Here is an 18,166-nt window from a genome sequence, read left to right on the forward strand (position 1 = left end):
AATCTAGTAGATGGTGCTGGGAAGCATAAGCACTCAATGCGCAGAGCTGTGCGGGTGCAAAAGGCAAAAGCTCGTTTTTCAGAGGTGGTAACAGTGGTATACATAGCAGATGTGGACAATGTCCAAGCCGACTACCATCTGTTTGTCTTATCCGTTTGATTAGAGATTGCCAGGGTTGATATATCTCGAGTATTGTGTTCAATTCTGGAGACCACACTACCGAAAAGATGTGTTGAGAATTGAGTCGGTTCAGCGAATGGCTACCAGGATGGTTTTGGGGCTCGGGGAACTCACGTATGAAGAAAGATTAAAAAGACTGCGGATGTACTCACTGGAGGAGCGAAGAGAGAGAGGGGACATGATTGAGACCTTTAAGTATATTACTGGGCGTATAGAGGTGAAAGATGATATCTTCAGTCTTACAGGGCCCTCAGTAACCAGAGGACACTCGCTGAAAATCAGGGGAGGGAAATTTCAGGGTGATGCGAGGAAGTACTTCTTCACTGAAAGGGTGGTAGATCATTGGAACGAGCTGCCTCAGAGGGTGATTGAGGCCAGCAGCGTGTTAGATTTCAAGAGAAAATGGGATATTCATGTGGGATCTCTAGGAGAGTAAGAATCAGGGAGTGGGTCATTGGTATGGGCAGACTCGATGGGCTATAGCCCTTTTCTGCCGTCAATTTCTATGTTTCTATGTTTCTATCTACTATTAAAAGTTGAATTAGATCATACTGTTTTTACCCTGGTCAATGTATATGCACCTAACGCTGATTAGACTATCTTTTTTGAGGATCTTGATGTAGTATTGAGAAATAATGTAGAAGGCCGTTTGATTTTGTGAGGTGATATCAATATGACATTTGATCCTGGCTTGGATAACTTGACATAGGCTATTTATTATGCCCAGTAATTGAAAAATCTGTTTCCTAGTAGGGTAGATCCCTGGAGACATTTTAATCTGACTACTAAAGATTGTACCTATTATTCAGGGGTCGATAATTCTTATTCTTGCATTGATTTTTGGAGAGTAGATAAGGATTTGCTATCTCTGGTATTAGATGTGGCATTGAACCTCGGGTGTGGTCAGATTATGCACCAGTGTGGCTGGCTTTGGGACTTGGTCATTGCCATTATAGTAGGCACTATTGTGGACTCAAAAAATGTAGCTCAGCTGGAGCAGGTACATAACAAGTATTTTCAGCTTAATGAGGGGTTTGATGTTTTCCCTCAGACACTCCTGAGAGGTTGTGAAAGCAGTGATGCAGGGAACCATCATATCCCTAAGAGCAGAATCATAAACAAGATGCCTTAAGGAAACAATTGAGTTATCTTGAGACAAAGCACAGGAGTAATCAGGGCACCTCTGCAGTTCTTCCATGTTTATATAAAGTCCGCCAGGAGCTACACGATTTAGAGCTAGAGCTGATTAATGAGAAATTGTAATATCAACAACAATTGTAGTTTGAGTAGGGAAACAAAGAAGAAAGTCAGCTGTTTCATAATCTTATGGAATTATATTATTGGGGTAAAAGACACTAATGGAACAGAATGTAGATCTCTCTGTCAAATAGCAAATTCATTCTTGGAATTCTAACAGAGGCTGAATTCCCCAGAGAAGCGGTGTGATTAGAGAAAAATTGATGAATATTTAGATAAGGTACCTCTATCTGAGTTAACGATGGAGGAGGCTGATCACCTCTCCTCTCCTATAACAAAGGAGGCGATGCTTTGGGCTATTTTCTCCTTACCATTGAATATGGCACAGGAATTGGATGGCATCACCAACCGCTACTATAAATGTTTTAAGCAAGTGCTAGTGAAGACATTGACCGAAGTATTTAATAGCTTATTGGAGGGGGGAACTTCCTTATTCTTGTCATTTAGCAGAAGTTACTCTCTCAGCAAAACCAGGAAAAGATCCTACTCTTTGTGGATCTTATAGACTCATATCTTTATTGGGCAGTGACTACAAAAATTTCACAAAACTTTTGGTTCACAGGTTACAAGTACAGTATACCCCCGAAGTTTGCGGGGGTTGTGTTCCAAGAGCACCTGCAAACTTTGAAAAACCACAGTAATTGGATGCAGAAGATGAGCAGGGATCGGAGGCGAGAGAGGGCTGCAGGGGTGGCATCGGCGGTTGGGATTGCAGGTCATGGAAAAGCGGATTGGTAATGTCGTAGGACCAGAGGATGCGCACGGCGGGTTCCTGGGTCGTGGAAGACGCGGACAGAGAATATTTTTCACGGGGTATACTGTACAGTAATTGCGGCGGGAAAAACCATGAACGACTGGGGCCGCGAACTCTGAACCGTGAGTTTGCGGGGGTATACTGTATATATGCACAAGCTAGTTCAAGGCTTTCTTTAGAGGGTAGACAAATCTTTCACAATATCCATAGAGTGCTTCACTTAATTTGGCATTGTAGGAAATCAGGGTCTCCTGCTTTGCTTTTGGGAATAGAGGCAGAGAAAGCCTTCCATCACCAGATTGTTAACCACAACATCCGACCTCAAGACATTCCGTAAAGAAATCAAAACACTGCTGTTCAAAAAGTATATATAATCTACCTAATCTCCCTCACCTCATCCCCCAAAAAATCATAACACTGCTGTTCAAAACATCTTCCTACAAACGCACCCAGAGAAGAAAAACTAAAGTAGAATATAAGACCAGATCGTCAGCGGTCAAAACAGCAGTTAGGGAGGCCAAACGTCGAGTGGAAGAAACTCTGGCAAAAAACATTAAAAAAGGGGACAAATCCTTCTTTAGGTATATCAGCGATAGGAAAAGGAACACAGACGGTATAGTACGCCTTAGACAACCGGACGGAAACTACGCGGTGGCGGATTCAGAAAAAGCAGAACTACTAAATGAATATTTCTGCTCAGTCTTCACCTGCGAAGCACCGGGACACGGACCACAGTTGATGATAATACAAGACGTGGATGACCCGTTTCAGAACTTTGAGTTCACTCCTGGGGACGTCTACAACGAACTGGCAAGGCTAAAGGTAAACAAGGCCATGGGACCGGACAATTTACACCCAAGAGTGCTCAGAGAATTGAGAGATGTCCTGGCAGAACCGTTGGCGGTGCTCTTCAATCTCTCACTAAGTACGGGGAAAGTTCCGTTGGACTGGAAAACAGCCAACGTCGTTCCTCTACATAAAAAGGGTTGCAAGGCTGAGGCTGCGAACTATAGACCGCTAAGCCTCACCTCAATAGTGTGCAAACTCATGGAAACACTAATTAAGTATAAATTAGATACGATCCTGAACGAGGGAAATCTCCGGGATCCCAGCCAACATGGATTCACCAAGGGTAGGTCATGCCAGTCCAATCTAATAAGCTTCTTTGACTGGGTAACAAGAAGACTAGACTCAGGAGAGTCCCTGGACATCGTGTACCTGGACTTCAGCAAAGCGTTTGACAGCGTCCCACACCGCAAGCTGCTGAACAAGATGAAATCTATGGGATTAGGAGAGACTCTAACTGCATGGGTTAAAGATTGGCTTAGTGGCAGACTTCAGAGGGTGGTGGTCAACGGTACCCTTTCTAAAATGTCAAAGGTGACCAGCGGAGTGCCACAGGGTTCGGTCCTGGGCCCACTCCTCTTCAACATATTCATTAGGGATCTGACTCAAGGGCTCCAAGGCAAGGTAACCTTATTCGCTGATGACGCCAAACTATGCAATGTAGTAAACGGCTATAATCTTCAGGATGCTATGGAGCAAGACCTGCGTACTTTAGAAAGTTGGTCCTTGATCTGGCAGCTGGGCTTCAATGCCAAGAAATGTAAGGTCATGCATCTCAGCAACGGAAATCCTTGCAGAACTTACACCCTGAATGGAGAAACTTTAGCCAGGACCACGGCAGAACGAGACTTAGGAGTAATCATCAGTGCTGACATGAAAGCATCCACTCAAGTGGAGAAGGCTTCATCTAAAGCACGGCAAATGATAGGCTGTATCAAGAGAAGCTTCGTCAACAGGAAACCTGAAGTCATGATGCCACTGTACAGAGCCATGGTGAGACCGCATCTGGAATACTGTGTTCAATTCTGGAGGCCACATTACCGTAAGGATGTGCTCAGAGTTGAATCGGTTCAGCGGATGGCCACCAGGATGGTCTCGGGGCTAAAGGGTCTCCCGTACGAAGAAAGACTGAGCAAATTGCAGCTCTACACTCTCGAGGAGCGTAGGGAGAGGGGAGACATGATTGAGACATTTAAGTACATCACGGGACGGGTAGAGGTGGAAGATGATATCTTTCTTCTCAGGGGACCCTCGACCACAAGAGGACATCCGCTCAAGCTCAGGGGAGGGAAGTTCCGTGGAGACACCAGGAAATACTTCTTCACGGAGAGAGTGATTGAGCATTGGAACGAGCTTCCAGTGCAGGTGGTCGAGGCACGCAGCATCTCAGACTTCAAGAACAAATGGGATACCTATGTGGGATCCCTACGAGGTCATGCCAAGGGATAGGGTCACTAGGACTGAATGAGCGGGTCAGTAGAGTGACAGTATAATTACAATTATTCTTTAGGGGGTCAGTAGATTTAAGAGGGTGGGTAAATAGTGTGGGCAGACTTGATGGGCTATGGCCCTTATCTGCCGTCATCTTTCTATGTTTCTATGTTTCTATTAAGTCTTTACCATCATTCTGTTATTAAGTCTATATCCTCAATCTGTATTCTCCAATGTCATGTACCCTCCTGGAAATGTCCAGTTCTCTTCTTATGTAATCCGCTTTGAACCGCAAGGTACAAGCGGAATAAAAATCACTAATGTAATGTAATGTAAAGCCTTCAACAGGATTTCTTGGCTACATATATTGCATACCCTATTGAAGTTGGATATCTCAGGCTACTATTTAGGGTGGATTCAGTCTCTCTACGCTAAAACTTTAGTAGCCCTATGAATTAATGGGGGATATACAGAGAGCTTTGAGCTTGCATGAGGTACTAGCCAAGGCTGTGCACTATCCCTACTTTTTGCTCTGTCTTCTTACTCATCAGTAGACAATTAAATAGCATCAGTGGTATTCAAAGTGTGTATGTGGGGGTGGGGGGGGATTCATATGAAATTATTACTGTTTGCAGATGATGTGCTTTTAACCCTATCAAACCCACTGGTGTCTTTGCAGAATGTAGTTAGTATTAACTGAAAATGGTGAGGTATCCGGTTTTAAGACTAATATGGGCAGGTCAAAAATATTACTTTAGAAAGGGTCTCTTTTGCATTACTTTAATCATCATGTCCTTTTAAGTGGACAACTAAATCCATATGTTATCATGGTGTCAATATAACGGTAAACTGAAATGCCATCTATGAATCCAATTTTCCTCCCCCTGTGAAATCTTTGTGGGAGGATTTTCAGGACTGAGCTTTGTAGGCTCGAGCAGATGGCATATCCCTCTAAGACAGGGATCTCAAAGTCCCTCCTTGAGGGCCGCAATCCAGTCGGGTTTTCAGGATTTCCCCAATGAATATGCATTGAAAGCTGTGCATGCACATAGAGCTCATGCATATTCATTGGGGAAATCCTGAAAACCCGACTGGATTGCGGCCCTCAAGGAGGGACTTTGAGACCCCTGCTCTAAGACATTCTATTGCTCTTTGAATTAGAGTTAGGACTCAACTTCTTAAGGGTAGATCCTATTTCCAGGCATGCTACTATGGGTGGTAGAAGGATTTTTCCTGGATAGGGCTAATTTATGATATGATATATTTGGGCAGCTCGGGGTTTAAGGGAATTTGGAGACTTTTTGGAAGAGGGCAAGCTGCTCTCTTTCTTGTAATTAGAGGAAGATTATGGGTTGGGCCCCTCAGATCAATTTTGCTACCGACAAGTTTCAGATTTTATTAGGAAAAAAAAGCCCCGAGGGAGCTTCAGCAAAAAAACAAAACAAAAACAAACCACTGGAATGGGCTTTTAATGGCAGTAGTGGGAGAGGTTGCATCTCTTGCTTCTATAGAGCTCTTATACAAAAGCAATTTTTCCCTATTACCGAATATACTTGAATATAGGATGAGATTTTGGGGCCAAAAAAAATGGCCCAAAAATAGGGGTCTTGTCCTATATTAGGGTCAACACCTGACCCCCCCTTCCTGGACTTGATGCAAGCCTCTAGTAGGCCAGGACAGGAGTGTTCCGTCCCGGCCGATACTAACAATTTTTTACTCCCCTCCCATCGCATACCTCTACTCACATCCCTGATGGTCCAGCGGTGTATAGGCAGGAGCAAACTTTCCACGCTTCTGCCCTGCGCCCCTCCTTTTCATCCTCTGATCTCATAGCCACCAGCATGCAGGAGCGAGCTTCTCGAGCTCCCACCCAGCCCTGCACCGCTCCCTGAATGGCTGCTGCCAGTTCTCACGGGACTCACAAGACCTTGCGTCAGCTATTCAGCGAGTGGCGCAGGGCCAACTGGAGCTCAAGAAGCTTGCTCCTGTGTGCCGGTGCGCTGCTGGCTGCGAGATCAGAGGGTGAGAAGGAGGGGCGCAGGGCAGGAATGTGGAAAGTTCACTCCTGCCCATACACCACTGGACCACTAGGGATGCAAAAAGAGGTACGCAGGGGGAGGGGGTTAAAAGGGGAACAGGGTACAGGGCAGGAAGGTGGGACATGGTGTGAAGAGCCTGACAGGGAGGGGGGACAGGGTATAGAACCTGGCAAGTAGTAGTGAGGGGGGCTGGGTTTAGAGCCTGGCAGGGAGGGGGGCTGGCTACATAGCCGGTAGGGCAGGGAGGGAAGGGGGCTGGGTGCAGAGCCTGGCAGGGAGATGGGTTGAGTGCAGAGCCTGGAAGGTGAGGTTGTGAGGGAGGGGGATATTGGTTGAAGATCCTGGCAGGGCATGGCACTTGAATATTAAGCCCCCGTCTTATATTCGAGTAAACAATTTTTCCTCTTTTTTTTTTTACAGTATGGAGGGCCTACTGGGGAGAACTTTTTTCAATAGCTTGTCATTTGGTAGGAAATGGTTAAAATGTTTTCAGTGGTATTTTACACCTGTTTGTCTGTGTAAAATGTATGCCACTACTACAATGCAAGTGTGTGGAGGGAGGGGTACATTTCTTCATATTTGGTGGGAATGTCCCATACTCCAACTTTACTGGGATATGATATTTGCCTTGATTTCTGAGATCATACAGTACATAAGATTATACCAAAATCAGTGGGGTGTGCATTACTTCATATTAAACCGGTAGAGTTACTTGGTAAACACATACAGTTAGAGTTCTCAATCCTTACAGCTAGTCATCTGCTACTGTTGAAGCAAGTGGGGATTCCCACACAAGACTACTTGGTATAAAAGATAGGCCACATTCAATTAATTTCTTAAGTTATTTAATTATTTATTCAATTATTTAGCCCGTCCTCCCAAAGGAGCCCTGAACGGGTTACAAAGTGCATCCACAATATAATCGAGACAGGACAGAGATGACATTTACAATATAGACATGACAATAAAACATATACACTAAGCAGCATCTGGTGAGAGTAGGTGGCGTAGGTGCATTGACTCTGAGTGAAATTTCTTGGTGCATATCCTCAAGGCGCTGGGTTTGTGAAGAGGAAGGTTTTCACGGCCTTCTTGAAGCTCCAAAGTCCATCTAGTGTTTTAGCAGATGGGGGGATGGTATGCCATAGTCTGGGTATAAAATGTGAGTAGGAGCGTTTGCAGTTGTTTCAGTTTTGAGGGAGCAGCCAGGAGGTATGGTCAGTCATTTTTCTCTGTGGGACCTCAGTGGTCGCTTTGGGAAGTAGATTTGTAGTTTAGTTTTCATGTAGTGCAGAATCGTTTCATAGCATCACAATCAACTGGTAACCTTCTATAAGATTTGGAAACCATATTTGAAGTGGAGAGAACATTATGGTCATTTGGACTAATAGACTCAATTGATAGACTTGCTCTGGATTCACACATCTTTAGAAAGAGGGGACTAAATGGGGGGGAGGGGAGGGAGGGAGGTATTTGTGTCCTGCTTGCTGCATTTTGTATTGTACCACAGAACACACGGGTATGACTATTTCAGTTCTGAGGGACCGTATTTTGAGCTGTTTGTGTTTCTCTTTTTTCCGGTTTTTTAAATATTTTTCATAAAAATAAAATCAAAAGGTTCAGTGTGCGACATCACCTCCTGGTGGGTCAGTTGACCGAGCTAAGTGCCATGGAACATGAGGCAGCAGAGAATGACACACATCAAGCAAGGCAATCTGAAAACCAGTTAAGAACAATAGAACGTGAGCAAAGCTTAAAATTGTTTGATCCCTGCAACTGTGTACATGTTGACCAATATCCTCACTATAAAATACAGTATTTTGCTTTGGGGGGGGGGGTTTCTCTTATCACTGAAGTCTCTTTAGTGGATGATACCATTATTAAACGTAACTCTAGGTTAACCTTTTTGATCTGTTTTCATTTTTTTTAAGGAAACCTATCTTCCCTACATGATGCGAAGCAAAGTGAAATTACTGCTTCAAGGAAATGATGACCAGTCCTTGCTGACATTTATAGACAGCGCCATGAAAGTAGAACAAAGAAAGGCTCTTCTGGAAACAAGCTATAACCAAGAGCTGAGTCTTCTTTATATCTTACAAGATGATTTTGACAGAGCAAAGTACTACATCAACAATGGCATACAGGTGTTCATGCAGGTAAAAGCTTTGTAATGCATATATTCATTGGCCTTAGATATTTAACACTATCCCCCAAATTCTATATATGGTGTTCTAAATTGGACATACCCAATTTGCACGTGCAAATAATGATCCAGATAGCACCAATTATTGGCATTAATTGGCAACAATTTGATTTTATACACACATCTGTCTAGTCTGTATTCTATAAAGATGTGGGTGTTAATTGAAGAGTAGTGGGGATAGTGGGGGCGTTCCACAGGGGTCCCCACTATCCCCACTACTCTTCAACGTCTATACATCTTCACTAGGCATGCAGCTGGCCCGGCGGGGTATAAAAGTATTCAGCTATGTGGATGACTTTACAATCATTATCCCGTTCATCACGTCTCCCTCTGAAATCACCCCCACAGCAACAGAAGCGCTAAACCTGATGGAACAATGGATCACAGAATTCAGACTGAAGCTCAATTCAGATAAAACTAAATTCTTTATAGCCTCGCCACACCCACATATCACGACAAAATCAATACACATTAACAATCTTAACTACCCCATTCAACCAACAATGAAGGTTCTGGGGGTATTACTGGACCAAGGTCTAACTATGAAAGACCATGTGGACTCCCTAGTCAGAAAAGGGTTTTTTACTCTCTGGAAACTTAGGTCCATTAGAGCATACTTCGACGCCTCAGCATTCAGAATTCTAGTACAATCCCTAATACTAAGCCACCTTGACTATTGCAACATTACCCATCTGGCCATCCCCCGGAAGCAAATGCAGAGACTTCAACTGATACAAAATGCAGCAGTCAGGTTGATTTTCGGGCTGCAGAAGTCCGATCACATAACCCCTTCCTACCGACTCCTGCACTGGCTGCCAATGGAGGCACGTATGAAGTTCAAGCTGGGATGTCTCTGCTTCAAGGTATTATCTGGCCTAGCCCCTAAATACATAACAGACCTCTTCTCATTCTCAACCAACAGACATGAGAGAAGAACACACCTGAAATTCGTTTCCCCACCGGCTAGAGGATGCAAATATAAGAGATACCATCAACAACTTCTATCGTATCAAGCAGCCTTATGGGGCAAAGACTTAGAAAAGTAATTACACACACAAACAACTATGGTGAATTTAGAAAACACCTAAAAACATTCCTGCTCTCGAAATACCTAGGTAACGATTCAGGACAATAGCCCCCTTCGTAATCCCACCCAGATCTGATCTTGTAAACTGTTAACCTCTGATCTCTAACTATGATTGCTCCATTCAATTTATGGAATTTCTCTAATTCATTGTAAATCGCACGGAACTTCATGGTCCTGCAGTATATAAACTGTTGCTATTATTATCACTGTTGTTACTATCAGATGTTCTCAGCTATACTCTGTAAGTCGCTGTCTGTACAGTTTCTCTTCGTTGTGAACCGCCTAGAAGTCGCAAGATTGTTGGCGGTATATAAGAATAAAGTTATTATTATTATTATTATTAATTTTATGCATATGGATCAGGGACTGTTTTATCACAAAGCAGAGGTTCTTTTAGCTAGAGTAGCAGAGGGAAAGTTGATAGTAGGGTTTTTTAAAAATCTGACCTTAAATGTTACCTTGGACAACTCAGCGCAGGCAATACGCTATGGTAAAGCAGACAGACAGCAGCTGTATTACCTATTGGAATCCTGGGATTTGATTGATGTGTGGAGGCATCAGCATCCCAGGGATATTGATTATACAGGAGGAAGGCACTCACGTATAATGATATTCTCTGAGATCAGCCATGTTTCCGTTAGCAAAACAAAATCAGGGTCGGTCTCCTCCAGCCAGTCTTTAACCAGCTGCGACTTATTCCTAATATAGCATATGTTTAAATAAAAACCATGACGATTCCGATAATAAAGAGAATCTGGGATTTCAGAGTAAGTGAGATTTCTCAACGACCGCTGTTTTTTACAACGGAAATCTGCTAGGTTTGCGTGTAGGTGATATAACCGGAATTTGAAACGGGCCCCAATCGGAGCAATTATATAAAAAACGATTCGTAACCCTGAGGGGTTCTGAACTAATAAAACGAGTCCTAGTAATGACTGGAATAGGGAATGAGTGTAATGCAATAACTGACCAGCTTTTTTGACTGGCTACCAGTCAACAAATGTTGTGCCTTCAGAGCCCTAGTAATAGCACATAAAAGTTTCCACCACAAAACCCCAACCTACATAGCAGCCAAACAACAATCATACTTTCCCAATCGCTCCCTCTACTCTGACTCGGAGAGATGACTCTGCATCCCCTCAGGAAGATCTCTCAAACTAGAATCAGCAAGCAAACGCTCATGCAACCACTTTATCCCTTGCTTGTGGAACCAACTACCTACTCAGATCAGGTCACTGGACTCGCTAATGACCTTTCGGAGAGCAACAAAGACCTTCCTTTTTACCAAAGATACTGGCTCCTTGTAAACTGGCTCCTTTGAAAGCTTCTATCTGCATCTTCTCATCCCTATATAGTTAGGAAACTGTCTCCTTGTATGCTTCTATCAGTATCACCTCTTCCTTTTTAAATTCTTTTGTCCTCTGTAGTCCCTGTCTTTAATTTCATGTTCTCCTACTACACTCTGAATGTCCTTTTGTAACCCTTTCTGAGCTGTTGGGAGGATGGGATAGAAATCTAAATAAATGTGATATATGGTAAACATAAGAAATGCAATACAAGGATACAATGAATAAGATTTTAAAAAGTGTAATAAGAGAGCTGATTTTCTTGAAACATTTACCTAGAAAGGCATCCGAGGGGTTTGAGAGTGGCCACATTTACCAAAGAGGGATGTATATGAGTGGATCTTAGTCATTCAGTGATTTCATACAGATTACTGGAATACTTTTTTGACAATGTGAATTTTCAGTCAGGACTTTGTAGTGGAAAGATAGAGAAGTAAAGAAGTTGGATTTAACTCTTTCTAAGTACCGTATTTTCACGTAGATAACGCACACCTGTGTAAAACGCGCACACGGGTATAGCACGCGAAAAACACAAATTTATGTACAGAAATTTTTATATACCGCGCATGCTGCCCAACTCTCCTTTCGCCCGCCCCGACTCTCCTCTGGCCACCCCGACTCTCCTTTCGCCCGCCCCGACTCTCCTCTCCCCCTTGAAGTCCTGTCCCCACCCTGAAATCCTGATGCCCCCCCCCCGACGTCCGATTCACCCCCCCCCCCGCAGGACCGCTCGCACCCCCACCCCAAAGGACCGCTCGCACGCACCTGCACCCCCACTCGCACTCCCACAGCCTCCCGACCCCCCATCATGTAGAAGCTCCTACCGGTGTCCTGCTGCTTTCTCTTGGCGGTCCCGACTCCCCGACACGATCGGGGCAAGAGGGAGCTCAAGCCCTCTTGCCCCAGCCAACCGCGGCACCCCCGACACGATCGGGGCAAGAGAGAGCTCAAGCCCTCTTGCCCCAGCCAACCGCGGCACCCCCGACACGATCGGGGCAAGAGGGAGCTCAAGCCCTCTTGCCCCAGCCAACCGCGGCACCCCCAACACGATCGGGGCAAAAGGGAGCTCAAGCCCTCTTGCCCCAGCCAACCGCGGCACCCCCGACACGATCGGGGCAAAAGGGAGCCCAAGCCCTCTTGCCCCGCCGACTCCCCAACTCCCCGACAATATCGGGCCAGGAGGGAGCCCAAGTCCTCCTGGCCCTGGCGACCCCCCCCCCCCCCCCGCTAGTTGTTCGGGCCAGGAGGGAGCCCAAACCCTCCTGGCCACGGCGACCCCCTACCCCCACCCCGCACTACATTACGGGCAGGAGGGATCCCAGGCCCTTCTGCCCTCGACGCAAACCCCCCTCCCCCCAAGAACCTCCGACTGCCCCCCCAGCCGACCCGCGAACCCCCTGGCCGACCCCCACGACACCCCCACCCCCCTTCCCCGTACCTTTGTGTAGTTGGCCGGACAGACGGGAGCCAAACCCGCCTGTCCGGCAGGCAGCCAACAACGGAATGAGGCCGGATTGGCCCATCCGTCCAAAAAGCTCCGCCTACTGGTGGGGCCTAAGGCGCCTGGGCCAATTAGAATAGGCCTGGGAGCCTTAGGTCCCTCCTGGGGGCGGGGCCTTGGGCACATGGTCGGGTTGGGCCCATGTGCCTCAGGCCCCGCCCCCAGTTGGGACCTAAGGCTCCCGGGCCTATTCTGATTGGCCCAGGCGCCTTAGGCCCCACCAGTAGGCGGAGCTTTGGGACGGATGGGCCAATCCGGCCTCATTCCGTCATTGGCTGCCTGCCGGATAGGCGAGTTTGACTCCCGTCTGTCCGGCCAACTACACAAAGGTACGGGGAAGGGGGGTGGGGGTGTCGTGGGTGTCGGCCAGGGGGGGTCACGGGTCAGCTGGGGGGGCGGTCGGAGGTTCTTGGGTGGGGGGTTTGCGTCGAGGGCAGGAGGGCCTGGGATCCCTCCTGCCCATAATGTAGTGCGGGGTGGGGGTAGGGGGTCGCCGTGGCCAGGAGGGTTTGGGCTCCCTCCTGGCCCGAACAACTAGCGGGGGGAGGGTTCACCAGGGCCAGGAGGACTTGGGCTCCCTCCTGGCCCGATATTGTCGGGGAGTTGGGGAGTCGGCGGGGCAAGAGGGCTTGGGCTCCCTTTTGCCCCGATCGTGTCGGGGAGTCGGGGGGGCAAGAGGGCTTGAGCTCTCTCTTGCCCCGATCGTATCGGGGGTGCCGCGGTTGGCTGGGGCAAGAGGGCTTGAGCTCCCTCTTGCCCCGATCGTGTCGGGTGTCGGGACCGCCAAGAGGAAGCAGCAGGACACCGGTAGGAGCTTCTACATGATGGGTGGGGGGTCGGGAGGCTGTGGGGGTGTGAGCGGTCCTTCAGGGTGCGGGTGCGGGTGGGAGTGCGTGCGAGCGGACCTTCGGGGTGGGGGTGCGGGTGCGTGCGAGCGGTCCTTCGGGGTGGGGGTGCGAGCGGTCCTGCGGGGGGGGGGGGTGAATCGGACGTCGGGGGGGGGGGGGGAACTATGTAAAAAAATTTTTGTACAACGCGCTCACGCGTATAACATGCAAGGGTATGCGCGGTACGTAAAAACCACGTATAACGCGCGCGTTATGCGAGAAAATACAGTATTTTCATCCAAATGGTGAAAACCAGTCCTCCAAACTAGTGAGCACTTCTGCAGGAAGAGCAGACCAGCTAGACTTGCTCTATGAATTTAACAAAGTGATTAACAAGGCAAATAAAATAAAGAGATCTAATTAATGAAAATGTTTTTTTTTTTCATAGAGCTATTCCAGTATTGATACCCTGCTACACAAAAGCCGACTGACTAAACTGCAGTCTGTACAAGCCTTAACCGAAACCCAAGACTTCATTCATTTTATAAGCAAACCAAGTAAGGCATATTATATAATGATTTGCTCTTTTTTTACATATACCGTGTTTCCCTGAAAAATAAGACAATGTCTTATATTAAAATTGGGCCTCAAAAAATGCACTAGGTCTTATTTTCAGGGTATGCACATGATCATCTCTCCCTTCCTCTCCTTCATCCCAATTCTTCCTCTTTCCTTTCTCTCCCCACATGTGCAGCATCTTTCCTCCCCTCCCCCTGTGCTGCAGAAGTTTGCCCAGCTCTATCCTTCGCTCCCTTCCATCCCTCATGCAGCATAATCTTTGCCCAGCTTCTACCCTTCCCTCCCTCCCATTCCTTATGCAGCAGAACCCTTGAGCACGCCCCCACCCCACCGCTGACTCTCCATCCTACCTTCCCCACCGACCGCGAGCGAGACCTACCTTCATCCAAACTAGCGTCAGGCCGGCAGCACACTAAATAGGCTGCTTCGACCTTCTCCATCAGGGATTTTACTCTGCCGCGTTACTGTAATGCAGCAGAATGAAATCCCCGTCGGACAAGGCCGAAGCAGCCTGTTTAGAGTGCTGCCAGCCCGATGCTGCTTTGGATGAAGGTAGGACTCGCTCGCGGTCGGTTGGGAGGGAAGGATGGAGGGTGGTCAGCAGGGGTTCGGCTATGTGGCAGGAGGGGGGTGGGGTTTAAGATTTGCCGGCGAATCCTGGGACTAGGGCTTATTTTTGGGGTAGGGCTTATATTAAGTGCTTGGTTATAAAATTACGCTCCACATATCCAGACCTCACTAGATTTTTAGATATGTCTAGATGAAATATGGACTCTCACAAAGACGAGGGGATTTGGATCATGCATTTATGAGTCACTAATGCACACATCCCTTAAGGTAAGTTTCATTAGTTCTGGGTGTTTTCTTATATGATGGTAAAGACAGTAGTTAATTATGTAGATGTAAGAAATATTAAATATTAGATACTGTAAGTGCATGAGATGGAATTTGCATGAGGAGTGTGTGACGTAGTGGTTAGAGCTACAGCCTCAGCACCTTAAGGTTGTGGGTTCAAACTAGAGGTCTGCATGGGAACGGGGATTGCGGGAATCCCACGGGTCCCGCAGGGGTCCTGCGGGAATCCCCCCTAACCCATGGGACTCCCACGGGGACCCCCCTCTGGCCCATGGGACTCCCACAGGGACCCCCCTCTAGCCAACGGTACTCTCACGGGGATGGAAGGCTTTGGAAGCAGGGTTCGTCCATATAATATAATGGACACGTCAGCCTTAGTAAAAGAGGGGGTTTATAAGTTAATTACCTGAACAAAAAAAGGGTTCCACCAAAGAGATTCCACAAGGAAAACAGCAGCGCAAACACAAAAGAAACTGTGGAATTGATGATCCTGTCAGAAGTAATTGCTGCTTTTTATGGGGATGGGCGGGGATGGAGGTAATTCCTTGCGGGGATGGGTGGGGACGGAGAGGATCCGGGTGGGGACGGAGAAAATCCTGGCAGGGACGGGTGAGATTTCTGTCCCCGCGCAACTCTCTAGTTCAAACCCCATGCTGCTCCTTGAGACCCTGGGCACTGCCTCAGGTACATTAGATAGATTGTGAGCCCACTGGGACAGATAGGGAAAATGCTTTGAGTATGGTTGTAAAATTACAAAAAGGCAATGTACAAGTCCCAATCCCTTTTCCCTGTCCTTGTTTATAGTCCTGCTCAATGCATACATATTTTGGAGGATTCATTGTCATGGTTATGTTTTTCTTCTTTTTTTTTTTTTCTACTTGATAACTAGATAATTTAACATCCCAAGCTTCCCTTAAGAGACTTCTCAGAATTTGGTCAAGCAGATATCCTGATAGTAAAATGGATCCAATGAATATTTGGGATGATATTATTACAAATCGGTAAGAATCTGTTTGTTTATGCTCTTATTTGTATCGAAGTTTCATTGTTACATTTTATTCATCGTTGATTTAAAGATATGGTACCAGCAAAAAAAAAAAAAAATTGTCAAAGTCCCTTTATTTTGTTCTGGTTTTTCATTTAATTCCAAGACACTATAAATATTTTAGATGTGTGATAACTTGTCCCATTCATCTTTATCTGTTTAAATTTATCATAGTGAGAGTGGGTAACAGGCTGGTAATGTAAAATTGAAGTCCTAGTATTACAGTGGCCTTTTTTTGTAATGCAATTTCAGTGTGATCTACATGGAAACATAGCACTAACCCTTTATATACATAATAAAACAATAGCAAGTTCAATGAGCATAGAATAAATATTGAAATGAAAAATGCATTAGATCAGGGGTGTCCAACCTTTTAGCTTCCCTGGGCCGCATTGGCCGAAAAAAATTTATCTGGGGCCGCGCAAACGCTGCAGCAAGACAGAAGAGGGAGCCATCAAGACAGTAAACACCCGGGGACAGCAGAGGAAAACACTACATCGCTCTCGACTGGGGCCGCACAAAATACTTCACGGGGCCGCAGGTTGGACACCCCTGCATTAGATAGTAAAGTATCCCCAAATTTAGAGTAAAACTACCCTTCCACAAGCCCCTTATTCAAAGAGAGTAGAGCTATACATCTTACAAATAACTTCCCTGTAACTTGTAATACAAGAACGGGAACAGCAAATGCATTTTTCATTAAGGAGAGACTTAAGATCATAGCCTTTGAGCGCCCAATCTTGATCCCATTTGCAACAATGAGCTGAAAGTTTCAATGTATTCTTCATAATGACTTCTAAGCCCTTTTACTAAGCGACAACTTCTAGGTTGTTCTCTTTTCTCTATGGTGCTTAATGTTTCTTGTATCATTCTTGTACCTACCATACTTCACATTCTTTATATATAATCATTCTCATTTCTTTCCTATTCAATGTGGCGCAGTGGTTAAAGCTACAGCCTCAGCACCCTGAGGTTGTGGGTTCAAATCCACGCTGCTCCTTGTGACCTTGGGCAAGTCACTTAATCCCCCCTTTGCCCCAAGTATATTAGATAAATTGTGAGCCTGCCAGGACAGATAGGGAAAAATTCTTGAGTACCTGAATATAAACTCATGTAAACCATTCTGAGCTCTCTTGGAAGAACGGTATAGAAAATTGAATAAATAAATAAAATGTATTCTTTATTCTGCATAGTGTGTACTTCATATGTAATCTATCTCATGCCTGATCTTGAGAATATTGAATGAACATAAATAATACATATGTATAAGAATGGTAATTTTGAAAGCAGTTTCCACAGGTAAGTGTTATACCCATTTAAAGGGGCTACTGGCAGGGCAGGATTAATTCATCGAGGGCCCCTAGGCACACAAGTCCACTTTTCCTTCCCTTCCCTTCCCTTCCCTTCCATGGTCTTGGCATCTTTCTTCTCCTCTCCCTTCCCTGGTCTTCCTTCTCTCGCCTTCCATCTTTCTCCAATTGGATCACATACTAGGTCCGACCAAAGGACTCAAGCTTACTATCCTGTTTCCTAGCAGTAGCCAATCCAGATGACAAGTAGCAAGAATCCATGCTATTTTAGCACCAGAAATAAGCAGGAGCCAGCCCTAGTTCTTTGATTAACCCTTTCTTGTTCACTCGCATCATGCTCCAGCATTATAGTGTTCTCGTTTTTTGTTCTATGTACCCCAACTAGGATTATTTTCATAAGACATAGCATTTTGCCCAATAAAGAAGCAACATTTCAGACAGTTAAAAATGTCAGCCCTCAAATGAATATGGCAGTATAAGCTTCCTCAGCAGTGCCATGCCAGTGGGATTCCAATAGCCTTAAATTTCTTGGAAAGATGAAGCAGTGTCTGAATTCAGCGGAAGCTTCACTAATTTCTTTCCTCTTTCTGCCTTGTGCTCACAAAGTTAAAGCGGGGCTTGAATCCTACTTTGCTGATGACTCCCTCGATGTGCAGCAAAAAGGGCGAACAGAATGCTAGGAATGATTAAGAAGGGGATCACGAACAGATCGGAGAAGGTTATCATGCCACTGTACAGGGCCATGGTACGCCCCCACCTGGAATACTGCGTCCAGCACTGCTCGCCGTACTTAAAAAAGGACACGGTACTACTCGAAAGGGTCCAGAGAAGAGGGACTAAAATGGTTAAGGGGCTGGAGGAGTTGCCGTACAGTAAGAGATTAGAGAAACTGGGCCTCTTCTCCCT

The 18,166-nt window shown here is 46.0% G+C and overlaps 1 protein-coding gene across 3 annotated transcripts in view; it reads left to right on the plus strand.

Annotated features, from left to right (window-relative positions):
* The window catches only part of PRKDC (protein kinase, DNA-activated, catalytic subunit), a 524,414-nt gene that overhangs the window by 416,977 nt on the left and 89,271 nt on the right, over positions 1–18,166 (plus strand). For all 3 annotated transcript variants that reach the window (XM_033933710.1, XM_033933711.1, XM_033933712.1), the window contains 3 exons: positions 8,439–8,663; positions 13,920–14,028; positions 15,795–15,906. In XM_033933710.1, coding sequence (XP_033789601.1) covers positions 8,439–8,663; positions 13,920–14,028; positions 15,795–15,906 — 446 coding nt within the window. The remainder of the gene's footprint in view (positions 1–8,438; positions 8,664–13,919; positions 14,029–15,794; positions 15,907–18,166) is intronic.

The sequence above is a fragment of the Geotrypetes seraphini genome, chromosome 2, assembly GCF_902459505.1.
Source record: "Geotrypetes seraphini chromosome 2, aGeoSer1.1, whole genome shotgun sequence".
In the NCBI taxonomy this organism is placed as follows: Eukaryota; Metazoa; Chordata; class Amphibia; order Gymnophiona; family Dermophiidae; genus Geotrypetes; species Geotrypetes seraphini.